The 25,474-nt window shown below is 55.4% G+C and overlaps 1 protein-coding gene across 2 annotated transcripts in view; it reads right to left on the bottom strand.

Annotated features, from left to right (window-relative positions):
* The window catches only part of LOC138833114 (ankyrin repeat and SOCS box protein 2), a 35,628-nt gene extending 12,123 nt beyond the window's left edge, over positions 1-23,505 (bottom strand). Inside the window, exons 1-6 of one of the 2 annotated variants that reach the window (XM_070031456.1) lie at positions 23,136-23,505; positions 13,751-14,030; positions 7,537-7,641; positions 5,313-5,479; positions 4,373-4,528; positions 1,882-2,127 (exon numbers count right to left, since the gene is read on the bottom strand). In XM_070031456.1, coding sequence (XP_069887557.1) covers positions 1,882-2,127; positions 4,373-4,528; positions 5,313-5,479; positions 7,537-7,641; positions 13,751-13,944 — 868 coding nt within the window. In that variant the 5' untranslated portion in view covers positions 13,945-14,030; positions 23,136-23,505. Of the gene's footprint in view, positions 1-1,881; positions 2,128-4,372; positions 4,529-5,312; positions 5,480-7,536; positions 7,704-13,750; positions 14,031-23,135 lie in introns of those variants that run through there. The other variant, XM_070031457.1, reaches the window with a different exon arrangement.
* Between the last annotated feature and the right edge of the window lie 1,969 nt (positions 23,506-25,474).

Below are 25,474 nucleotides of genomic sequence, written 5' to 3'. Positions count from 1 at the left end.
TTGCTTAGGTCGTTTTTTTGCTCAAGGCTGGAGCTCCATCTGTTTTGTATTTCTTGTTTTGTTTTGTTTTTTGCTGGTTATTTGGAGCCAAGAGTCTCACAGACTTTTCTCCCAGGCATGCCCTGAACTATGATCTTACATCCCAACCACCTGTATAGTTAGGCTTACAGGCAGAAGCCACCAGTGCCTGGCTCCAGGTAACCTCTAGAAGCCTCAGATTACCCATCTGTTCACCAGAAGCCAAAATCCCTTGTTGCTGGGTATATATATGGCATTGTAAGCAAATCTCTCAACACAATATCACAGTGACAATGCCCAGCCAGTGCCAGATGTCTAGGAGCTGGCCCTGGGCACAGGCTGGTCCTGCCTGACCTGCCAAAGAAGAGCCACCAGCTAGGTGCTGGTAGCTCACTTCTATAATCCTAGCTACTCGGGAGTCTAAGATCTGAGGACCATGGTTCAAAGCCAGCCTGGGCAGGAAAGTCCCTGAGACTCTTATTCCAATAAACCACTAGAAAACCAGAAGTGGCACTGTGGCTTAACATGGAAGAGAGCTAGCCTTGAACAAAGGAACACAGGGACAGTGCCCAGGCGAGGAAGAGGAGGAGGAGGAGGAGGAGGAGGAGAAGGAGGAGGAGGGGGAGGAAGAAGAGGAAGAGGAGGAGGAGGAGGAGGAGGAGGAGGAGGAAGAAGAGGAGGAGGAGGAGGAGGAGGAAGAAGAGGAAGAGGAAGAGGAGGAGGAGGAGCAGGAGAGCTACCACACTTCTCTCAGGCTCTACAAAAGGCAAGGTGTCTCCAGCAAAACTGGCTGCTCACACAAAGAAAATATTTGGACTGAAAAGCAGTCTCAGCCCCCAAAGTGGGAGGAGCAGCCCCTGACACTTCATCTGCAGGAGGCTGGGCAGATGTGTGGAGCTGGCGGGCCCAGCCTCACCCGCTGAGCGCCCTGCCCTCTTCCCAGGGCCTGCTGGACCTTGGGCTCCTAGGACCCTGCTTGGGTCGCTTTGTTCTCCTGCTGGTTGGTCCAGGTTTGTCCCTGGAGGGGGCGGGGCACCCTTGGGGTCTGTTTTCCTGACCGCTCAGGCTCGTGCTGTGCACATGGATGCCTGTCTGACACAGTCTCCTGTCGGTCTCTTTCCAGGCCGAGGGGCCGTGCTCAAGCAGGGCACGGTTTGGGGCCAGAGGGAGACGGGGCTGAGTCAAGGCTCAGATCTAGGCACAGATCTCTTCACCCTCCTGAGATGAGCAATCCTTGTGTCTTAAATGGGGTGAGGACCCTCCCTTACTCCCATGGCTTTGGGGAAACCTTCAGTGGCATAGTCTGTGTTTGTGCGTAGCAGAATGTTCCAGAGCTACCTGGCCCCCAACCTTTCTGGGACTACTTTCCATAGAGGGGGAAAGGAAATTCCAGGTGTTCTTGGGGAAAATCACAATACACTACTGCTCTTCAACCACAAGAACGTCTTTCCAGGCCTCGGGACCTCTTGCCACTAGGATATCCTAATACAGGCTCTATTGTTTTGGCATCTCCTGTTTAGATTTTTCACAAGCAAAGAGGGAAAAGTCTTGGGTTCAAATCCCAGCTCTGCCAGTAATTCACGGGGGGGGGGGGGCGGGAGGGGAGGTGGGGGGCATGTGGACATGTCCCTTTTCCATCCTGGATTTCATCACAGCCAAAGGAGGGAGGTGGTCTCAAAATCAGCTGAGATGCTCTAAAGTGTGGCATGGTTAAAAAACAAATTGTGGTTGGAGCTTCAAGAGGCTAAGAATCTGGCTAGTTCTGCAACTTGATAGACGAAGCCTGCATGGGCGACGGCTCCCGGATGACGATGACACCGGAGGCTCGCCCAGCTGTACCCAGGGGCTTCACGCCACACTCACCATGCTTGGCCAGGAACCTCAGCGCCTCCAGCTGCCCACTCTGGGCTGCCACGAATAAGGGAGTGATGCCGTAGGCGTTCTTGGCCTCCACCTTGGCGCCGCCGCCCACCAGGATCTCCATGACCTCCAGGTCATTGCGTGACACGGACTCGTGGAGCGCCGTCCAGCCTCGGTTGCAGCGATGGTTGGCATCTGCGTTGTGCTGCACCAGAATCCTCACCGCCGCTGCGTTCTTGCGCTCACAGGCTGCGTGTGCCGGGGAGAAGCGTGTCGGCAGAACCCCGGCAAAGGCCTGCGCAGCCCTGGATTCATTTGCTGGTTTGTCCATTCATTCACTCATCCATCCATCCATCCATTAGCCATTCATTCAACAAGTGGCTACAGGGGGTCTGTCTCAAGCTCTGTCTCTGCTCTGAACCTAGAGCACTTGATTATAATAACGCTGATATTAGCATTAGCCTTTGCTGATAGAAAGAGAAGGCTGGATCTGTGCTCCACACTCTGTTAAGTGCTTTCCACGATTGATTGGCTAGCTTGATCATCTCAACTGCCCTTGTAAAAGGTGATGTTACCCCTTCCACAGACAGGAAACCAAGGTAAGTGACTTGCACAAACAGTATGTGGCCTTCTCTCCCCTGGCATGTTCCAGGATGTCCTTAACTTGTCTCCCCCTCCAATGCTACCTGCTTTGGTCCTCCACATTACTTAGACCGGAAGAACCTTCTAGTGGATGAGTAGACAGCACCATACATCTGTCTGTTCAACCTCCCCCATCTCCAAAGGTTACTCAGGTAATTTGGGATAAACGTGTTATCAGTGCAGCTTCTATTTCTCAACCTGCTCAACCCCTCCTCTTCCTGTTTCCTCTGTCTTGACACCCCAAAGGTGTCTGGCCCCCAGATCCCCCCTGAGGGCTGCTCTTGGTGTTGGACACAGGTCAAAATTAGCCACCGGGGAAGCCAGGGTCAGTACCAGGGGAGGAGACATGGAGACAGGGAGAAGAAATGTTATGGAACATTCCCAATGGGAGCAGGAGCTCTCCACCTCTCCCAGCCTTGTCAACTTAAAATAGGTCACCAAAGCTCCGGAGAGGATGCTGGGAGGCCCAACCCAGCGAGGGCAGGGGGCACAGACTGGGCTTGGCACACTGCAGAGCCAGGGCCCGGCTCCTGGCTGTGGCTCACGCTCGTTCCTGGGAGCTCTCTTTGGGACGGCAGAGGCCCCAGTGCAGGTGCTGGTGCATCCACGTGAGTGGACAAAGACCCTTCCACCCACAGATCACACTTCTCCAGCAGATCACGACCCGCTTCCCAGACCCCACCGCCCACGAACATTCTGAACACCAGATACCAGGCACAGGGGAGCCAAGGGTGTCTGTAGTTCTCACAGTACAAAGGCATTGGAGTTTATGGAAGTCCCAACTGATTTCTGAAGCAGTGGCATGAGCTAGATTATCTAGAACGTCGGGGTTCAGAGCATGTGCTGATTTCCTCCTCCCTGAGCTGAGACCCTGAGACTCCGTTTGCTGGCTGTGTGAGCTTGGATAACTCAGTCTCCATCTCTGTGCCTAAGTCCTCATCCATAACCTGGGAAGGTGGCAATGCCTCCCTCCCTCCTGCACAGATGGGAACGATGGCATGCATAGAAGGTGCCCAACAAGTGCCAGTTGTTTTTCATCCAGATGCCTGTGACCCTGGGCCCTGCTAGGGCAGCCAACTACTATCTTGAATGATGAATGGAGCAAGGAAAGAAGAATCATTTTTTTTTCCTGAACAAATATTCCAAGCTAGGTGTCAGTGGCTCACAACTACTCAAGAGGCTAAGATCTAAGGATCGTGGTTGAAAGCCAGACCGGGCAGGAAAGTCCATGGGACTCATCTCCACGTAATCACCAAAAAGCCAGAAGTGGAGCTGTGATTTAAGTGGTAGAGCACCCAGCCTTGAGTTAAAAAGCTCAAGGACAGCACCCAGGACCAAAAAAAGCCAGGAGTGGAGCTATGATTCAAGTGGTAGAGCACTAGCCATGAGCAAAAAGCTAAGCAAGAGCGTGAGGTCCTGAGTTCAAGCCCCACTACAGTGTCACACACACACACACACACACACACACACACACACACACACACACACACACATCCCAGAGGTGCACACCCTCCTGTCTCTCAACTTTTGCCCATGCTGTGTCCCAGCTTGGCCAACTGGTAAATCCTCCTCTTTGGATTCAGCTCTGTCATCTCCTCCCAGGCATTCCTTCCCCTGTGTTCCCCCAAGGCCTTTGCCAAGCTCTTCATTGCTGTTGACTGAGTGGGTGCCCAGCTTGGGAAAGCCCACAGCATGGGCTGTAGCTTCTCATCCTTGAGCCCAGTGCCCTCGGCATGCCTGGCTTGGGACAAGATTCTGAGCGATGACATGTGAATGAATGATTCAAGTATATAAGTGAGGCATCTGAGAACATCTTACTGCGGGCCTGTGCTGCAGCAAACCCAGGACTCACCTTTGTAGAGTGGTGTCTCGCGAGACTTGTTGGAGATGTCAGGCTCTGCCCCAGCCTGGAGCAGTGACAGCAGGCAGTCCAGGTGTTCACGACATGTGGCCAGGTACAGAGCCGTCTCTTCCTGCAGTGTGCGCTGATCGATGGCCCCCGGGTATGCTGGAGAGAGACCAGGGACTCCATGAAGAAAGGTACCCACCCTCCAATACATAGACCTCCTAGCCCCCCTCACCCCTGCAATTCCAAAGATTCATCTGTCATGGGATCTTTGTCCTTGTCCCTTCACAGAGCTATTTCAATGTCCCGCTACCTCCTCTGGGAAGCCTTCCCTGATTGAGCCCCCAAGTCCTCAAAGTTCTTGTCTTCTGTTGCCCTCCCACCAGTCACTGCTGAGCATGGCGGGAGGATGCTCAGTGGGCTCTCTTCTGGGGGTGTGGGCTGCCTGAGCGCCTTGCTGACCCCCTCCTGCAGGTATTAACCAACTGAATCTGGCAGGGGGGTGAGAGGGAATAGGGTGAGCTTAGGGTCCCACAGCTGGTAGGGACAGCCTTGGCAGGGCACCGCAGCAGCTGCGGTATTTTCCACACCAAATCATCCTCTGGAACATTCTGGAACAAGTTGGCTGCGGCTGCCCCCCAAAGTCAGTCCTCCCTCCTTCCTTTTCTAGGAATCAGGCTGCTCTGCCTGGGAGGCCTGGAGAGATGGAGTCAGGGGTGGGAACAAGCACCCCACCCTGACTGTCCACCCTACCCTGACTGTCCACCCCACCCTGACTGTCCACCCCACCCTGACTGTCCACCCTACCCTGACTGTCCACCCCACCCTGACTGTCCACCCTACCCTGACTGTCCACCCCACCCTGACTGTCCACCCTACCCTGTTCCAGAGCTCGAGCCCTTTTCCCTGATGGTGTCCCCACCGCTGGCCCAGCAGCGCCCCTCACCTTGCTGCAGGACCTTCAGGCAGCCCAGCTGGCCGTAGTAGGCAGCCTCGTGGAGTGGCAGCCAACCCTCCTTGTTGGGCTCAGCTAGGTTCTTCCCATCCTTGATCATGACCTTCAAGGCCTCTTCATTGCCTTCCTTGATGGCCTTCAGCACAGGGTCCATGGCCCTGTGAGAGCAAGAAGTAGCTCCAGAAGAGGCCAGGCCAGGAAGCCCCTGTCCCCAAGGCAAGCTGGTGGTCAGGAGCCCCTGATGGCTTGTCCCAGCTGGTCCCAGGACAGGTGCTCAGTTCCTACAGCCCAGTGGCTGAGAGAGACTTGGATGTCCCCTCTGTCCCTGTGGCTTTCCATGGCTGAAGCTGATGTTATACCAAGAGGATTCGGGCTGGGAGCCCCAGCGGCCAATGGCGTGGCGGATATGCCATCCACGAATCCAAGGCTACCTTGACGCAATGCCGTCCTCAAGGGGGCGCTCCAGTGCACAGCAGGCCTGTGAGTAACCCCAGGGCTCTCCGTAGCACCCTTTCTTTTGTCCACCCTTATCCTCACCCCTGGTCCATCTAGCAGATTGTCTTAAAAGTGTAAATGCTTGACAGGTTAATTCCTGGGAAGCCTTTACAGTGTAAAACTTTGAAATGTTAAGAATTCAGGGCTGGCCTTGAGCTGAAGAGCTCAGGCACAGCACCCAGGCCCAGAGTTCAAGCCCCACGACTGCCACAAATAAAAATAAAAAAGTCAGGGCTATGTGAAGTGCATCTCTGCTCGGCTTGTTAAAGTCACTCTGTTCATTCATTCATTCTTTGAGCTCCCCTCCCCATCATCAATGAGTTAGTGTGACTCCCAAACATACTTCCCAAAGAGGAGAGACTGGAGGCCAGCCTAGTGCCCAGCACTTCCTCTACAGGGGGGGGTGGGGAGGAGGGGGAAAGGGGGGTGCTTCGGATAGGATGGGTTCTAAGGGGCTCCAAACCCCAGCCCTCGCCCCCTGTCTGACACTTACTCCAGCACCCGAAACACAAAACACTTCCTTCTGACTCGGCCTTTCTGGTTCTTAATAACATCAGCTTGCACATAGCAGTGAAACCGCAAACCCAGCGAGGAACCGATAAGTCTCCACTCAGCACTGCTATGGAGTTCCACTTAGAACAGCCCCTCCCCGCCCCCACCTCAGGAAAAGCCCAGAGGGGTAAGTACACACTGCCGAACTGGAAGGGAAGGGCCTGGCTAGCCTTGTGGGTTTGGTAAGGGACCCCCTCAGGACCAGCAGCCCATTGTGGGTGCCTCTGCTATGGCACACAGACCTGGATGGCTTCCCCATGAATTCAGACACAGTCCCTTCCTCATGACGGGGAGGGGCAGGCCACTGGGAACTAGCAAGCTGAATGGAAACTACTTTTCTTCTCCAATCCTGTGTTGCACCGAAGTGGGGTCTGGGGTGGGGGTGGGGCCAGCTCCTCTCCAGCTGTCACGGGGAAGTGGCAGAGACCAGAACAGGGTCTCTTTTCAGACTGCCAAGCCCGGGAAGCTCCAGGGACACGGTGGCAGCAGGGTGGAAAGGCTGGGAAGGAGTGTGTGGCCAGCTGCCCCTCTGCTCTCTGCAGTAGGATGGGGCCCTGGCCCTGGCATCCTCTCTGGGGGCCCCCGTTTTGCTCTTAGCTGCTTCCAAAGTCACTCTGGGGTACAGAGGAGGGAGAAGAAGCAGCTATTCTCCAAGCCCATTAGCCTAGTGCCCGGGTGCCCGGCAGCTCCAACGCTCTGTGGCTTGGATGATTCTGACTTTTGGCATGTGACACCTGAAAACAGCAAAGCCAAACACGAGCTGTGGGTGGAGAGATTTAGGATTTTCTCAGATGGACCCCCCCAAAGAGGGACCTGGGGAGACAAACAGTAGATAGGGAGCACCTCGGGTCTGTGGTCCTGCTCCTCTAGGTCTTCCATCTGCTGGAAACCCAGATCCAGGCCCCGTGGGATACCTCAGCACCCAGCCCCACCCGCGATCCTCCGAGGCACCCATTCCAGGAAGACCGTGATCTCTGGCCACAGCCCAGCTCAGTGGGGGCAGCAGAATCTAGAAGACACATTTTTGGGCGGACTTGACCTGGAAGATGCCAGCTTGGTACCTCCTGCTGTCCTGAAGCTGAGGACCTGCTTCCCACCCCCATCCCTCTTGCCACCCCGGGGGGGGGTGAGCTTGGCCACGGCCCGGGGGCTGGTGGGGGTCACTTACGCCAGCTGGGAGGACTTGAACAAGCTGCTGTTGTACTTCTGCATCACCCCCTGGAACAAGCCCATGGGCGCTCGGGCCGGCGGGGGCTCGGGGGGCGCCGGGGACCTGGAGGGTACAGAGCAGGAGTGAAAGAGGGAAAAGTAGTCTGCATAGGAGAAGCAGGTCATGGTGGGAGGCAGAATTGAGGATGGAGAGAGAGAGAGAGAGAGAGAGAGAGAGAGAGAGAGAGAGAGAGAGAGAGAGAGAGAGAGGCTGAGTGACAGACAGACACAGGGCTCTGAACCAAAGCAGATGGCCGAGTCCTCTGTGTGTGCTGGACACAGCTGCTGTGTCTCTGGATTATTTTTGGCCCTTGGAGGAAGCCCTGGGAGATTTAAATGACCATATAAGACAACAATGAGGTTAGCCTCACCCCTGCCCCTGCCGCCCCCCTCCCCAGCCAACCACAAGGGCAGCAGATAGGAAGCAAGGTGACATTCTTCACCCCACAAGATGTGAGATGTGATCAGAAGCAGGTCAGGAAGGATGGAGGTAGGTCCTAGCGGGGCTGGACCAGAGACCCGGGGGCCAGCGGGAGGCCGGGGAAGCTGATAGGCCAAGCCCTGCGCTGCACCTTGTCAGTCCCTACGAGGAGGGCACCCCAAGTTCCAGACCTGACGGTCTAGAGGTTACAGCAGAAGGGCGCACACACCGGGCCCTGGAGTTAGATACAGGTGCAAATCCAGAGGCTGGGTTAGCCATGTGACCTGGGACAGGTTCACCTTCTCAGGGCCTTAGTGTGAAAAAAGTTTAACTGTTCTAGTTTGGTGCGGGAATGTCTCTTAAAGACTCAAGGGCTGAAGGATTGTGCCTTCTGTCTGTCTGTCTGTCTCTTTCTGTTTCTTTCTGTGTGTCACTCTGTGTCTCTGTGTGTATGTATCTCTGTGTCTGTCTCTGTCACTCTGTGTCTGTGTTTGTGTGTCTCTCTGTGTGTGTGTCTGTCTGTCTGTTTCCCGGCTGCCACAGGTAGGCGGTCTCCTCTATCCCCACGCTTCCCTGCCCTCATGATGCTCTGTCTCACGTTGGGGCTCAAAGCAATGAAGTCAGCAACCACGGACAGAAAGCTCTGAAGCCATGAGCCAAAACAAATCTCTTCTCCTTGAAGTTGATTTTTCTCAGGAGTTTTGTCAGATTAACCAAGGCATTCATTTACAGATGAGGAAGCTGACAGGCTGACGTGTGTGTGTGTGTGTGTGTGTGTGTGTGTGTGTGTGTGTGTGTGTGTGTTGTCCAGTGTCACATGCCCCAGATCAGTGAACAGAGCTGAGGCTCAGGCAGGCTCTCACATCACTCACTCCCCCAAAGGCCTCTTTATTCTCTCTTCATCTCTAGGCTTCCACATGGGCATCTCAGTGCCTTCTTCATGTCTCTCTTTCCTCGTTTATAAAATTGTAGGAGGATCAGACTGGAGGTTTCCCACCATCTGTATGGTGTGCAGATTCTGAGTTTGAAAAAGGTCCAAAAGCTGCTGCTATGGGATGGCTATGCCCAGCCCGGCCCAGCCCAGGGCCCCTCCAGGCAGACCCCGAGAGAGCTGCTGTCCAGGCTCTCCCTGCACTTGCTCCTGGCCAGGAGAGATGAGTCTGGGGTGCGGTAGAAGGCAGACGAGGCCAGGCCCCTGCTGTGAGCCGGAGCTCTGTGCTCCCCAGGAAGCCCTGGCCTCTCAGTCCTTGCGTTTGTTTGAATGTTTTTAGAGAGATAATACACATTGGTGAAAAACTGCTGTGCAAACCTAAAACTAAGACTGTTTCTGCCTAGTAACAATAGCAGTGGCTCACGCCTGCAATCTTAGCCACTCAAGAGGCTGATAGCTGAGGACCTGGGTTCAAAGCCAACCTGAGCAGACAAAGCCAGGAGACTCTCACCTCCCATTAACCACCATAAAACAAAAACAAGAGGCAAAACCCAACCCAGAAGTGGACCAAAAAGCCAAGCAAGAGCTAGAGGCCTGAATTCAAGTTTCGGTACACACACACACCCAGGTTGGTGCTTCGGTGGAGCGCGGAGGCTAACGTCGGTGGAGTGACGTCGTGGGCGGCACCCCGTGCTTCTGTGTTCATCCCACACCTGGCCGCATTTTGTCCTGTGGCCACCTGGGAGGGGAGGCAGGGTGCACTGGGAGGAAACGAGGTCTCACCCAGCAGAGATTTCCCACACTGGCGCTTTCCCAAGCCAATGCCAGGCATTGGGGATGCAGCTCAACAGTCACATTCCCTGTGGCTCCTGAAGATGGACACAGGTCACAGTGGGTGACAAGGACACACACACAGGGGAAGAGCCATAGGCAGGGCTGAGATCAAGGAGGGCTGAGGCTGGGGAGGGAGGGCATTGATTAGGTTCGGGGGCCAGACAGGGCTGTGAGTCTGACTTGATGGGGAGTCGGGCCCCCTAAGAGGCTGCGTGTGCTCTTTTGGATCCAGGCTGGAGGTCTCACTTCTCAGGGGCCTGGGGCAGGGGAATCTCCAGCAGAACCTTTGCTGCCCTGAACCATCAGAGGTGACAGGCAGCTGACCTGGGCAGGATGTGGCTGCTGGCCACGCGCTAGAAGAGGCCACGTGGGGCCTGTCTGGTCTGTATGCCCATGGCTGTATCTCCCAGCCGGTGCGCACCTGTTGGCCATTGAGGAGCCACATCCAGGTACCTGGATGCACCCAGGCTGCTCAGCGCACAGCAAACGTGGCGGCCTGCTGTGACTTGTCTGCCGTGGAGCGCACAGGAGCCCGAGCCAGGTCAGCTTTGTCAATTCCTGCTTCGTCTTCTTAGAAATGTGACTTAAAATAAAATGCAGAAGTTGAAAGGCCATGAAGAGCCAGCTTCCCAGCCCCCTTCGGCTGGTCTGACTATGGAGCCTGGGTCTCCCTCACTTCAGGGGCACATGGACCGCCACCATTTTGATCCCAAGAGCGTGGTAAATTACATCTCCAGAGCATTGCATTGGTTTTGAAGTGCATCCGTTTGCTCTGTAGGTGCCCACAATGACACCTGCTCTCCGCTAGGCACTGAGGCCACCAAAGTGAAGAGTACCCCTGCCCCCATCTTAAAGACACTCAGGAGACCCTCCCAGGGTGGCACCAAAGCTGGCCAAGGAAGCAGTCTTGGCATTGGTGTCCCTGTGACTAGGGGGCTCATGCTGTGGGGACTGGAAGTTTCTGAACCTGACTGGTCATATTTGCATTTTTAAACAGACAGCAGGGTGGACAGTGTTCCAGTGGTGGTAGAGTGCTTGCTTGCAATGAATGGGGCTCTGGGTTCAATCCCTGGCACTATCAGAGAGAGAGAGACAGACAGGCAGACACATGACATAGAGACATAGAAAGAGACTGAGAGAGATGGCCGCAAAGTCCATAGAGCAAGCTTTGATTACTGCCATCTTAGGAATAAGGCCACTGGGGCTCAGAAAGGGAAAGCATCTTGCCTAAGCTTGCACAGCCTGTAAGGTGATAGGATCCTAGGATCCAGCCTCTAAATCTGCCCTTCACTTTCCACAGCCTCTCCATTCATATCCATTCATCCACTCACCGATTCGTTAGCTCACACGTGACTCTTGGGGCCCTGCCATGAGCCAGCCCTGGGCTCTCAAGGATAGAAGGGGGACTGAAGGCTTTGCCTCCAAGGGATTTTCAGGCAAATAAGAATCAATTGTAAGTTGTAGTCTGGACTCTACCGGAAGCAGTGAGAATCACAGGAAGGGCCGGCGGCCGGCTTGCACAGGGGAGCCGGTCAGGGCAGCATTTGCTGAGGAGGTGACATTCAACCTGAGAGAGAAGCGGCCTCCAGGGACACATGGACGTCCTGTTCCAAAGGCTCCTGCAGCTGCGTGATGAAAGGGTGTGTGTGTGTGTGCCTGTGTGTTTTCGGGGACTGTGAACCTCTGGGGATGGGGGTGGGGGGGATGTAATAAAGCCAAACCCCACTTCTAGGTGGAGGAGGAAGAAGCAGAGAGACGTCGGTAGAAGCAGCAGTTTGGCTGCCTGCGCTTCGGCGTGCACACGCTCAGTCTGCGTTTTGTCATCTGTTAAATGGGTGCCATAGGCCCTTGGCAGGGCCCTGCCTTCATGGAGGGCATGCCGCTTCTTTCTCGGCCGAGCTCACACAGATTCCAGACCCCTGCGGGGAGAGAGGACCTGGCCGCAGCCTCCTCCTCCTCCGTGGATCCTGGCTGAATCTTAGACCTGAGTCTTAGACAGCTTCTTCCCCCAGAAGTGGGGGAGGGGACTCGGTTCTCCCATTTCTAGGGGTCTCAGGCCCCCCCCCAGGGGAAGGGCCCCTGCTGAGGAGGGCTCCCAGCCCCGGGGACCCCGTGCTGCAGACAGGCCCCGGGCGGCAGGCCTGTCTCTGGAGGGAGGTGGCCCCATCTTGATCTGGTCTCCTCCTGAGAAAGAGGAACCTGTGGTCTGACTTCAGCAGAACTGCCGAGAACAGGAACCGGCAGCACAGCTGCCAGAAACCTAGGCTGGGTTGGGGTTTCTGATGCTCTCAGCTCAAGAACCTGAGTCCTCATCCTCTTTCTGCCCCCCCCCCCGCCTCCCTCCCTCCCCATGAGACGGGTCCCTCACTGGGGGTGGCCTGGCCTGACAGCCTTGGCCAAGGCCATGGTCACTTTGGGGGAGAAATCTGGAAGGTTCCATCCATGGGGAAACCAAGGCTGAGATACCCATCCCCACCCTTTAACCCCGTCAGCCACTCTGGGAAAAGTCTGCTCCCAGAGATTCTTATTAGAGAAGGAAGAGGAGCTTTTAAGAGGTTGAGTGCTTTGCCAAGGTCACGCAGGGGTCAGGTGAAGACAGTGAGAATTTTTTTTTTTAATTTTAATTTTGGGTGCCAGTCTTGGGGCTTGAACTCAGGGTCTGGGCACTGAGTTTTTATACTCAAGCCTAATGCTCTACCACTTGAGCCACAGCCCCACTTCTGGTTTTTAGATGGCTCATTGGAGATAATCGTCTCACGGGCTTTCCTGCCTGGGCTGGCTTCCAACAACAATCCTCACATCTCAGCTTCCTGGGTAGCTAGGATTACAGGTGTGAGCCACCAGCACCTGGCGTGTGTTTCTCTGTTTGTTAAAGTGATGCTTAGAATATTTAAAATGGTACCCATGGATTGTGGTTAGGGCCGGGTCGTAGTGGACTATTGGTGCTACTTTTAGTGTTGATAAGGCAGGGCTGAGATGGGGAACTGGGAAGAGGACACAGGGCTGGAAAGATTTGCCCTTTGATTCTGGATGTGTTCTCTCGAGTGGGAAGTGCCGGTCTAAGTCAGAGCCTCACTGCCTGCATTCAAGAACAGAGTGACGGGGCCAGGCAACTCCTGTGTCCGCAACACCCTGTCCTCACCCTGTGATCCTGGACCAGTTCTTCAGTCTTGAGTCTGTCTCAGAAATGAGACAGTCCTGGGACACCCTAGGTGTTTAAGAGGATTAAGTAAAAGGTGTGTGCGCATGGTTCTGCTTTTCTGGAGCCAACCAACCTCACATAAAACCTATTTGCAGGGCTGGGAAGGTGGCTCAGTGGTAGAGCACTTGCCTCGCATGCATGAGGCCCTGGGTTCGATTCCTCAGTACCACATACACTGAAAAAGCTGGAAGTGGCACTGTGGCTCAAGTGGTAGAGTGCTAGCTTTGAGCAAAAGAAGCTCAGGGACAGTGCCCAGGCCCTGAGGTTAAGCCCCAAGACTGGCCAAAAAAAAAAAAAAAAAAAAATATATATATATATGTATATATGCATATGTGTATAGATACATATGCAGGAAAAAAGAAGTCTCTTCTGAACGTTGCAAACTCATTCCTTATCATCATTCTCTAGGCAGTACAGAGTACGATTTGCTTTACCTACCGCGTGATAGGGACTGCAGTCACCTAGAGATGCTTTACAGCATGGGGCATGCATGGAAGTCCTGTGTGAACACAAGGGTGTTTGACGTAAGGGATCTGAGTGTCTGGCTTTGCTATCTATGGGGCTGTCCTGGTCTCAGACTCCATCTGACTCTGAGGGGAGTCTGGCAGGTGCAGTTAGAGTTCAGCAAGTGGAGATGACAGATGTAGATCACCCAGTGTGAGAAGTCCCCCCGCCCCCATCGACCAGGAGTTTGGTCAGGAGGAAGGGCGTTCGAGGTTGGCAGCTTGTAGGTACCCCCACAGGCCTGGGAGTCCCATTCGGCCCAGCAGCCTGGCCTGGCTCACCTGGTCCATGGGTAGAAATGGGCGGGTTGTTGGTTGGTCCGGGTGGGCGCTGTGGCCTCAGTGGGGCCTCGCGTCTTGTCTGCCAGGCTCTGCTCGATGGCCAGCTGGACCTGCTCCTCCTCGCTCAGGCTGCTGTACAAGCTGTACTCCTCATGCCACCGGGCGCTGCCCTGAGCGCTGACCTCCGTCGCCATCTCCTCCACCTCTCACTCCGGCCTCCAGAATGGCTGTTCTGGAGGGGAGGGGTTCAGTTCAGGAAGGGGACGCCAGAGAGAAAACCCTGTAAGGAGACCAAAGCCTGCCTGGTCACTGCATGTTTTACCAGATAGTGGAGGTTATCCACAGGGAAGGGGAAGTTTTGTTTCCTATGCAGTCACATATTCATTTATGTATTCATTTATTTGGTCACATGATCCATATCCATCGATTGTCCATCCACCCACCATCCATCTACCCATCCACCCATCCATCCACCATCCATCCATACACACATCCATCCATGCATCTATACATCTATCCATCCATAAATCTATCCATCCATTCATCTACACATCTACTCATCTATCTATCTACCCATCCACCCATTCATCCACCCACCCGTCCAACCATTCATCCATCCATCCATCTACCCATTCATCCATGCATCTATCCACCTCTCTCCTCTATTTACCAATCTACCCTTCCCTCAAGTTATCCAGCTACACATTTATCTCTTTAATTTCTCAAACATCTGTCTACTCACCCACTTATGTATCCATCCATCTGCCCATCCATTCACCCATCCACCCATGGGCCCAAACTCCACCTACTCCACCCGTCCATTCTTCCTCTACCCATCTATCCAGCACCCAACTATTTAGCTCTTCTATCCCTCAATGCTCACCTGCCTATTCCGCCTTCTCCTCACCCATCCATCCCTCTGTCTGTACACCATGAGTCTATCTCTCTGTTACCCATCCTCCTTTCTGTCTGCCCACTCACCCCTTTATCCTTCTATCCTCTCATCCTTCCACATTTACATTTATCCACATATTCACTCTTCCACTATTCACTTTCCCATTCCAGACAGCACAACTATAGATGTACACATGCATATATCACAAAAAGGCTGTTCATTGAGAAAGTTCTCTGTGTCTAGAGCTCTTCCTGAGAATGCAACACTAGGCAAACAAGAGTGATCCAAACAAACGGCCCCCAGTCCTGCGCAGATGGAGCACACGCAGCAGTGAGCACATTCCTTCCTCCCATACCAGCAGCATCCTCTCCTGGCCACTTTCCACTTCGCGGTGGGAGGGCTGAGAAAAAACTAGAGATGAGTCACACCCAGACTCACTCTTTGAGACCTCATTAAAACCAGCCATTACAATAGTTCACTGCCTTCCTCAAGAATTCAAGAATGCCTCAGGAAAAAAAAAAAAAAAAGAACTGGTGGAGGGAACTGCTTTTAGGAAATGAAATAAAATCGACTCAGCCTGACTTGCGATTTGCCTGACTGAGTGATGCAGGCCAATGGAAGGACATTAGAATCACGAGTAAGGTCGAAACACCCCGAATACCAGCACTATACTCTGGTTTGTTCAACAAATGTGTGTTCCCCTCACCCACCCCCAGAAACATTCTCCCCTCCCCCATCCCTTCCCCATTGCTGCTGGACCCAGGCTTATCCAGCTAGCTCTGGTGTGTGGATGCCAGGGAACAAGGCATGAACAGACTCATGACCCAAGCAGCCTTGTGTGACAGGCTTTGCTCTTGGTCTTCCCAGGGGAGCTCCTACCTTGCAGCCTGGGCCCCAGGAAAAAGCCAGGTAGGTAGGTCCGCAGCCCAGTCTGCCAGCCCTGCAGGACTCAAAGTCTCAGAGCACGGGGGTCGGGGATGGGGAGTGCCCCACTGTGCTGGGTCCCTTGGGTGCTCATTAACCGAGGCCCAGAGGACGAGGTGAGCGCTTCCCAGAGAGAACAGCCAAAAGGCTAGCAGCCAAAGATGAAGGCGTTTCCCTTCATTCACGTTTGGGGGCCGGGGGGATGGGGAGGAAAGGCAAATGAAACTCCAAAGCAGTACCTCTCTGTACCCACCAGCGCAGCTCCAGGGAGAAAAGATGGAGACTGCCAGTGGGTGTGGGGTGACCGCAATTCACCCCAACATTGGAAGGGACATCAAGTCACAAAACTGCTGGGGGGGAGGAAGGGGTGGTTTTGCTACCAATGAGCTCAAAGCTCCATGGCTAGCCGTACATCCTAGACAATGATGGATGTATATGCACCAAGAGCAAGGCCAAGACCTCATCACAGCCCTGTGTCTACCAGCATGCAAAAGGCTCAGCCACAGACGCGGGCCTGGGACAAGGCCTGCACACCACAGACACAAACAGCCTCTGGACACGGCACAGACCCGCCGTGCCAGCCACACAAAGTAAATACTCTCCGTGGGCTCTGAGAACAGACAGACCAGTGAGAGGAATGAGCGACGTCGCTCCCGCTTTGGGAGGGGTGCATGGGGGCCCCTCTGGGGTGGGATGGGGGTATTGCTCCACGTCTCTCCATCCCAGGAGTTGCCTGCTGGGGTTCACTGGAAGAACCCTGCCACGGTACGCGTGGGGTCTGTGCAATTCCACGCCCGTCCATTCTGCTAGAATAACCTCACTGCTTCAAGATCCCTTTCTAAAAGGGCTCCATCTTAGACCCTTGGGTAACCCCCTTTTCCCAGGAGGGAGGGCAGGGGGGAAGAAGGGACACGCACACAGACAAAGGCAGGATGGGGGCCCCGGGGAGGAGGTCCCCTGCCCAGCCCCTCATAGGGGTTCTGGTTTAGTCTCTGTGGCAGCCCCCAACTCCGGCTCCATCAAGACCCAGTGAGGCGTTGCTTGGCCCTTCTGGTCTTTCCTAAACAGAGCTGGTTGCAGGTCACAGAACCCTTCCTCTACCTGACAGAACAGAGCTGCTGCCCCGGCTTCCTGTCCTCTGAAATCTGGTCCCTATCGCTCTTCCGGTCCCCCCACCTCTTCCGGTTCTTACAGCTCTTCCTGCTCCTCCTCCACATGCCTGACCCTCCCTGTGAGGTAGATGGTGCCCTGATCTTCCAACACGTCAGAGGGTCCTGCCCCAGTGCCCTTGCTCAGAATGTCTCATGTGTCTCCCTCCTGTCTGCACTCAAAATTTCTCCTCCCTCCTCAAGGAACCAGAGCGAGTGCCCCTTTTCTGGGCAGTCCACCTAGATTCTTCAGAAAGAGGAATTCTCTCTGGGCGGAGGTCCTCAGCACACGTGTGCCCTTGACTTTGCCTCCCTCCCCCCAAGCTAGTATCTCATGTGAAAAGGTTGCAGTTCACTTTAAGGCCCAGCCATGTCTCCATTCCCTTGGAACGGAGCTCAGCTTTGTGCACTGTATCTCTTGTGTGGATGAATCGTGACAAGACAATATAGTCTGGGGGCAGACATGTAGCCAGTTCTGCCTAAATAGAAATATTGCTGGTGTCCCCAGGAAGGATTTTGTTTCCTAACGTAAGGAAGAATAGTGGAGAAAATAATGCCTTGCCCCCAATCCTGTCTCTGTTATATGAAGACTTGATGCTTAGAGCGATGGCAGCCATCTTGTGATTGTGAGTTTGACAGTGATTACACATGAGGTCCTTCATTAGAATCATTAGAACCAGGGCTGAGGGCTTGGCCCCCTCTTGGCTTGTTTGTGCACAGGAAGCAGCCCTGGGCCTCTAGACCAGGGAGAGATTTCAGCCTGAGTGAGTTTGATTCCCAGATCCGAGGGGAAAAAATAAAGACTGAAGATCTTTGTGGGTGGAGCTGCAGTCAAACCCCTCATGATGGGGTGGGGGTGGGAGCGGTTTCCTGGCCTGGATGAGTTTTGAGAATGGGGTGAGGTGGGGGTCCCTTCCCGTGAACCCCCAGCTCGGGGCTCTGGTCCTGAGGTGCTTAGCGTTCCTGTTTGGAGTTGGGACTGAGAAGCCCAGCTCCCACATGGCCCTTGTGTCCACACAGGGGAGGGGCCTGCGGCCTCCAGGCACCCCATACCTGCTGCCCGGGTCAGGGTCCTTCACTCTATTACAGAAAGAGCCTGGGTTGCAACAGAGAGACAGACGAATCAGCCCCTCCCTCACTCCTGTCTGAGGTCCTCGAACAGGCAGGGTGAAAGCCAGGCACTGGGGCTCATGACTGCAATGTGAGCTATTTAGGAGGCTAAGATCTGAGGATTGTGATTCAAAGCCAGCCTGGGCAGAAAAGTCCATGAGACTCTTTAACTCTAACCACCAAACAAGCCAGAAGTAATAGAGCACTAGTCTTGGGTAGAAAAGTTCAGGGACAGTGCCAGGCCCTGAGTTTAAGACGCAGTACCAGCACAAAAATGCAAGGGGGGGGGCAGTCAGAATGGCTGAGGGCCTGTCCCCTGAGCCCTTCCCAGCTGGGGTGCTGCACCATCAGGCCTGACTCCCACTCCCTCCCTTCCTTCCTGGGCCCTGGCTCCTGCCAGCCTTGATTGAGCCAGGTCTGTGTTCGGTGGAGTAGGGAGGACCCGGGGAGAGGGGCTGGAGCTCCAGTCTGGGGTCTGGAGCCTCAGGTGGTGCAGTTGCAGTTCTGCTGCATCTGAGCTGTGTGACCTTGGACAAGTCACTTCCCTTTTCTGGGCCTCAGTTCCTTCTCCATAAAATGAGAAGAAGAGGTGACCTCCTGGAACTGGGAAGGCATCTGGGTCAGGCACACCTGGGCCGCTCCTCGGGGGTGTGGCCAAGATGGGCTAGTCAGCCGTGATCTCCAGGCAGAGGCTGGCCTCAGCCCCTCCCAGGGCACGTCCTTCCTGGACACAGAGTGTCATGAGATCCCAAACCATAAACCAGAATGGAAAGGCACTTGGTGCCTTGGGCTTATTGGTGGCATTGGACAGAGGAGATGATTGGCTGGGTGGGTGGGAGGGGCGGGCTCAGGGCTGAAACATAGGGACCTGAAGTCCTCCAACCTCAGACCCAGGCCCCTTGTGGCCACTGCCAGCCACCGGCCCGTGTGAGTCCCGGCAGGGTGGGGTGGTCCTGTCTGGGATCCAGGCCCCCGACCCCAGGCTGATGGGGCTAAAACAGGCCTTTCCCAGGGCCTGCCGGGGTCCCGCAAGCCAGGCGTTCCAGGGCCAGCCGGACCACAGCAAGTCTGATCCAAGAGACTGCAGCACCCCAAATGTCAGCTCTAGGGGAGCGCCCTCAGGTGGTCACTGGCTCTGCGGGGTGCTTAGCACCTAGGGGGCACTCAGCCTCGAGTCTGAAATGCGTGGTGGGGGGGTCTTTTCCCCCCTACAGACCCAGGCCTGTGGAGGGGGGGCGGGGCCGCGTGTCCCATCACAGAGCAGGGCAGCGTGCCTGGGGGCAGGGCCTACGCCCGGAGTGGGGGGACACAGGCTGGGTTTGGAGATGGGGCCAGGGACCTGCTCCTCAGCCTGCCTTTAGCCACCTTGACTGCCTGAGACACGGTCACCTTTCCAAAGAGTCCAGAAACTTCCAAAGACCAGGACTGTGTCCGATCCATGGCATAATCTGAGGTATCTGATAAGTGCAGCCTGGAATGACAGGCTTAACAAGACTTCAGTGCAGGGCACAGGGCAGACAAGGGGAGACTGGTGGATTCGGCCCAGCCCTGACACCTGCTGGCTGAGTGAGGCAGAGCAACTTGCTCACTGGCAGGGGCAAGGGGGGGGGGGGGTGTTAACCGCCCAGCTGTACAATGGAAAAGTCTGGCTGTGGCTATGTTGTCATCTGACATGAGGTGACAGGATGTTATGATGAATGGTACCCAGCACACAGCACCCAGTCCATGGCCTGTAAAACTGGTACTGTGGTGCACAGTCCCAAGATGCTGAGGTGCTATGACCCCCACCAGAAAGTTGGAGACAGAGTTTCCCCCATTCCTGCAGGAGGGGCTCTCTGAGGGACGCGAGATCTGGTTTACCAGGAAGACGGGGAGAGGTTAGGAGGGGAAAGAAGGCTTCTGGAGATACTCTGAGCCAGGCCAGCCGGGGGTAGGGGCAGAGCTGTGGGGAGAGGGGGTGTGCAGGGTAAGTTCTGCTCTTTGCCTGCATCTAGCCCAGACCCCACCCCCCACTTCCTGCCCACAGTTTGCTGTCCCAGAGCTCAGAAGGCCCCACAGAGCCTCCCCATCCTCCCTTGACTCTCCTCTCCAGGTGACCCCCTGCTGATAAACAGGGCCCTGTTCACTGAGTACTGGGTTATGGTCTGGCCCATGGGAAGTGAGCTGTGGTCACTTGGGTCTGCTTGAGTGGGAGCGGCGGGTGGGCTGCTCTGGGGGGCTCCTGTGGGCAGAAGGGGCTGTCACCTCCGCTTGCTGCTCTGGCCACATTCCCTTCCTGCCCCCATCTGCTGCTGATGTTGTCATTGGAGCCAGAGCACCCTGCATGACGGGGCATTGTTCTTGTCCAACAGATGGGGAAACTGAGGCATGCCCAGGAAGAAAGTGACAAGGGAGGGACTATGGGCACATCTGCTTCGTGTCAACCTCTCATCCCCAGTAACTGAGCTGCCACCTGCTGGGTTTTAAGGTTCGAGACCTTTGTTAAGGAGCTGTGAACATGTGAATCTTAGACACATACAATTACAATTAATTAGTTCCACATGTTTGTGACTTGACCCCCATACGACATCATAGGCTTTCTTGTGTCATGTGGAGCACACATGCACACATATACATTTACACATTTACATTTACACATATATATATGTAATAGTGTCCCTTCTGTATCTCAGAGTTCTGTATGTCTGGACTCAGCCACAAATCAAAGCTGTCCCGGCGGGAAAAAGTGCTCCAGTAATTCCCGCATTACAGACTGTCATCACGCATAAACGTAAGCACCAGGTACAGATGAGCACTGCACCCACTTTGTAGTGGAAGGGGGGGAAGTAACCCAGGGGTGATCGGAAGTCTCCACGGGGACATCTGTGTGTTAGTTGCCCTTTTGCAGAAGAGAGAGCACATACGCCGATGTGGGTATCCAGGGAGCATCCTGGCACCGACCCTCTTCCACCCACAGCTGGACGGCTGCATCTCTGCACATGTGCATAGTGCCCCAAAAGCTTAGCCTTGGGCAATCCTGGGGAGGAGGAACTAAGAATTGCTGCTCCTGGGCACACATGCAGCCCATTCTTGGCCAGACCCTGGCGGCAGAGTGGCCTCGGCCACTCACCCTACCCCTAGTCCCCAGGGATTGAGGAAACGGGAAGCTGGGGCTGGGGCTCAGCGGGAGGCAGGGAGGGCTCCCTTCTCCTTCCGGTCACAGTGCTCTGAAGTATAGACAGCAACATGCCAGCCTCCTTTCCATCTCACTTTCTCTCTCCTGATCTATCTTCCCCTCCACTTTCCATCTCCTCTGCTCTCCATCTCTTATTCTTCTCCTTTGAAAATTTCTCTCTTCTTCTTTTTCCTTTTGCAAGTCCTGGGGCTTGAGCTCAGAGCCTGGGCACTGTCCTTGAGCCTCTTTGCGCTCGTTTAGTGCTCCACTACTTGAGCCACAGCACTACTTCTGGCTTTTTCTGAGTGGTTTATTGGAGATAAGAGTCTCACGGACTTTCCTGCCTGGCTGGCTTTTAATAGTGATCCTCAGATCTCAGCCTCCTGAGTAGCTAGGATTATAGTGTGAGCCACTGCATCCTGGCTCTTCTATTTTTTTCTACAGAAAATACTTTACCACCACCTCCCCAACATATTCCTTTCAGCCCAAGCTCTTAACAACTGCTCTCCTAAGCACTGATTGTTCTAGAAGATGAGCTGTGGAAAGGACTAGAGACGCAAGCTTCCTAGTGATGGTGCTTTCTCCAGACAGCCCTTTGCAATGGGGCAGAAGACCTCAGGGACCATTTTGTGCCCCGCTGGGGAAGCCTGTCTCGGGTGAAGCCTGGGATCCTCTGAGGGCCATGGGGACACTTTTGCCAGGTGCTGGAAGGAGCTCATTACCACTGCCCTGTCCCCAAGGGGCTACCTGAGGCCACGTTGGCTGTCAACGTGGACCCCGAGGCTCGCATTGATTCTCGATTCTAACACCTCATAGCTGCCCAGCCTCAAGCAAGATCCTTTGCCTCTCCTGGCCTCAGTTTCCAAATCTGGAAAATGGGGTCAACATCCGCCTCTGACTCGCGGCAGCTTTGAAAGGGGTCCATGAGTGGAGTGGCCGGTGAGTGGTCTGTGAGCGCTGGGTCACCAAGGTGGGCCACGTCAGGGCCCAATCCCAGGGGGAGGGGGAGATGTCCACCAAGGCCACTGACTTATTTACAGAAGGACTGACACAAGGGAACTGGAGTCACACAGGCCTGGCCAGCAGGGGGCGCAGTCCCCACTGTTTTGGAAGACACTGCATCCTTTGCCAATGGCTGCCTGGTTGGGCTGCTGCCCAGGTCTCTGGTGGCAGAGTTAGAGCAGGACGGGGGGGGGGGGGGGCTGGTGCTATCTGCCCAGGTCCCTCGGAACTCTCTCGGACCCTTGCTTCCCATGAAGGGCCTTTCCTCTTGGAAAGAGGGCTCTGCAGCTCCGGGCAGGGGCTCCGTCTCTGCCCTGCCTCAGTCTTCCTGTCCTTCCTGATCCCCACCCACTCCCTGGCTTCTCAAGGAGCCGCCTGAAGTGAGAACCACCTGCCCGGCCTCTGCCCAGACAGCCAGACTAGGATCTGATTTCCCCCTTGGCCTGGAATGAGCTGACCCCCTCAGGTAACCCCAGGGCCCCTGACGTGTCCGCCTCTCCCCAGCTGCTCCTCCGTCGGGGGGGGGGTCCTCACCCCATCCTGGTGGCATTCCTCCTGGCCTTTCACAGGCCTCCCCCACCCTGCCCCGCGTGCGACTCCTGTGCACGCGCCTCCCATGAGCTACTTTCCCTTCTCTATTCTACAACTTTGTTAAGTCTCACACAGAGAATGTTCCTCGTCAGATTTCCTCCCCTAAACCCCAAGCACCAGCAAGCAGAGCCCTGGCACGGTGGTTGTGAGCGGCCCCTGGTTCTGAGCCTGCGCAGCCTGCTGCCACTCCCCGCTCCTGGAAATAGCTCTGCTCACCCCAGCTAAAAGATCGTTGCTGATGGTTATTTGTCTTGACAATCTTTGCAGATATCGCCCCGGGCCTCTGGATCCAACAATAGCATCTTTGATAGCCCCATCCTCCTTTCCTTTTTCAGACATGCCAGTGATATTCTAAAGCCAAATGAATCTTCCAGAGGAGCGGATGTGTACGTGCCTGTCGCTGCCCCCCAGACCCAACTCAAGAGTGCCCGGATGCCACTGGAGAGGACAGGAGGAGGGGGGAGGTTTCCAGTGAGTTCTGCAAGCACACACGACCCAGGCAGCCACGCCAGCCGAGCCCTCTACTGCAAAGGCGGGACAAGAAAGTCAAGTTGTGCATACCTGTAGGTTCTGTCGCCAGGGCACGGTTCAAGGGGGAAATAGGAGGATTTGCTTGAGACGGTCTGAAATCAGAATGTGCTCCCTGCCGTCTCCCTCTGCCCTGGCCCTGAGCTTCTGCGTGCTGTGCCAGGCAGTTCTGAAACGCTCTCCTTTGAAGCACAGAGTTTATTTCGGGCCCACCGCATGACCACGGATGGCAAGCCAAGCTATAAGATGCGGAGCAGCTCAGATTTCCTGTGTGAAGATTGCCCTGGGACGCTGCGCGCCCGCCTCCTCCCCGGCCCTCTGGGTGCGGGGAGCCGGCCCGGCCTCCCAGAGCATCTCCGAAGGGCTTTGGCCCTCACGTGATGTCATCATTTGTGATCCTTGACATGGAGCCCATATATGGCTATGTTTCTGGAGCGACCCAGGAGGGAGTGAGAGAGGAGACACACGGAGGCGGAGGCACGGCACGGAGGAACAGGGGAGGAGGGCAGCGAGATGGGGAGTCGGGAAAGAAAGTGGAGCACAAGGGGGCGAGGAGAGGGCAAAGGGAAGAAAAGACAGAGGAAGGAAGGCAGGACACAAGATGGATGCTGACAGAGGTGGGGATGGGTGTGCGAGGCCTCGGGGAAGCCGAGCCTCACCTCTGCAATGCAGGTGTCCAGTGCTGGAGGTGGGGGCGGGGCTGGGGTACAAAGGACACCAAGCACTGTCCCATAGGCAGCAAGGCCTAGGCCCGCCTCTCAGAGACCCAGGTGAAGGGCAGAGCATCCCGGTCTCAGTGCAATCGTCAAAACAGGAAAGCTGTGTAAACAGCACCCCTGGGCACGCTTGGCATGCTCGCTGTGGCCCGGGAGGAGCCCAGGATGAGCGGGGACTCTGCCGGGCTCACAGGGTGTGTGAGTCCAGAGGCGGGGCCAGGACGCGCGGCTGGTCTGTGCTCTACCTGTGGTGATGGCCATTCTCAGGCCCCTGCCCGCGGCCTTAAGGGCTGGGATGGCTCGGCTTCCACTCAGGAAGCCTTCACGTGGCTCCACGCTCACGCCTCAGAAGGAAGCTCATGTGGCACAGGTGCCTGGGGTGGGTGGAGGCTCTGGGGGAGTCCGCTCGGTGCCCAGGATGGGAGAGATGTGTCATCTCCAGCTGGTCCCCAGCCGCCATGCCAGCTGCCCAGACGCACATCACCCAGGCTGGGACTGGCTCCCCAAGCCTCTGCACCACACTTTCCCCCAAGTCTTTATTTCAAGAAGAAGAAGAAGAAGAAGAAGAAGAAGAAGAAGAAGAAGAAGAAGAAGAAGAAGAAGAAGAAGAAGAAGAAGAAGAAGAAGAAGAAGAAGAAGAAGAAGAAGAAGAAGAAGAAGAAGAAGGGAAGGGGAAGGGGAGGGGGAGGGGGAAGAAGAAGAAGAGGAGGAGGAGATTGGAGGCGTGGCTTTGGTGGTAGAGCACCAGCCAATGAGTGAAAGCCTCAGGTACAGAGTTTGAGGCAGGGGCAGGGCTTGGGCACTGTCTCTGGGGAACAGGAGTGGGGTGGCAGGGGTGGGGTGGGGTGAGGGGCAGGACACAAGTGGAACAGCCCAGTTGAAAGAGATATGCTGGGGCTAGCCTGTGTGCTATCTCTCTCTCTGTCTCTCTGTGTCTCTCTCTGTGTCTCTCTGTCTCTGTCTCTGTCTGTCTGTCTGTCTGTCTCTCTCTCTCTCTCTCTCCCCCCCACCCCCTCTCTGCCTTGCTCTCCTCTAACATGAGCAGCTGGCCAGCCGGCTCTGTGCTGGCCCTGCAGGTTCTAGGGGTCCCTGTTAACTATAACGTTGGTGTCGTGCTGTTCAACTCCACGGCAGCCGCCTCTCTCTCCATTTGTTCTGTTTGCTCCACTTGAATCCAGGCCTAAGCAGCACTGACTTAAAGGGATTTAAAAACAGAATTAACATGTAGGTAGTATGCCCACAGAAAAGAACACCTTTCACACACGCGCATCCCAAGACGCTTCACAAAGCTCACCCCAGCACCCAAAGCTCCAACGGTTCCCCTCCAGCTCCTCCCTCCTCCCTCCCACCAGGCCACGCCGGACTGTCCGCATGAATGGCTTCTCCCGGAGAGACCCACTGTCCCTCCTGGTCTCCTCCCTCCAGACACCTGCCCTGGCTTTCCCTTTCTCTGCACTCTCCCCCCACCCCTTCCCTCCTGTCTGCTCACTGTGTGCGGGCACCCGGGCCTCCCAGGTGGGATGGAATGGGGCGAGTTTTGATCATTGCTGTGTTGGTGCCATGACACTGTTCCGTGGCAGGTGCTCACTCAATAATCTCTGTGTGCGTGGGACCATGCTCAAGCCACAGCTCCGGGGCTGAGCTGGAAGGATCCTG

Source organism: Dipodomys merriami, unplaced genomic scaffold (genome assembly GCF_024711535.1).
Source record: "Dipodomys merriami isolate MVZ:Mamm:240054 unplaced genomic scaffold, mDipMer1.0.p SCAF_200, whole genome shotgun sequence".
NCBI lineage: Eukaryota > Metazoa > Chordata > Mammalia > Rodentia > Heteromyidae > Dipodomys > Dipodomys merriami.
Note: the sequence above shows the minus strand (reverse complement) of the source record. Positions and strands in the feature narration are given on the sequence as shown.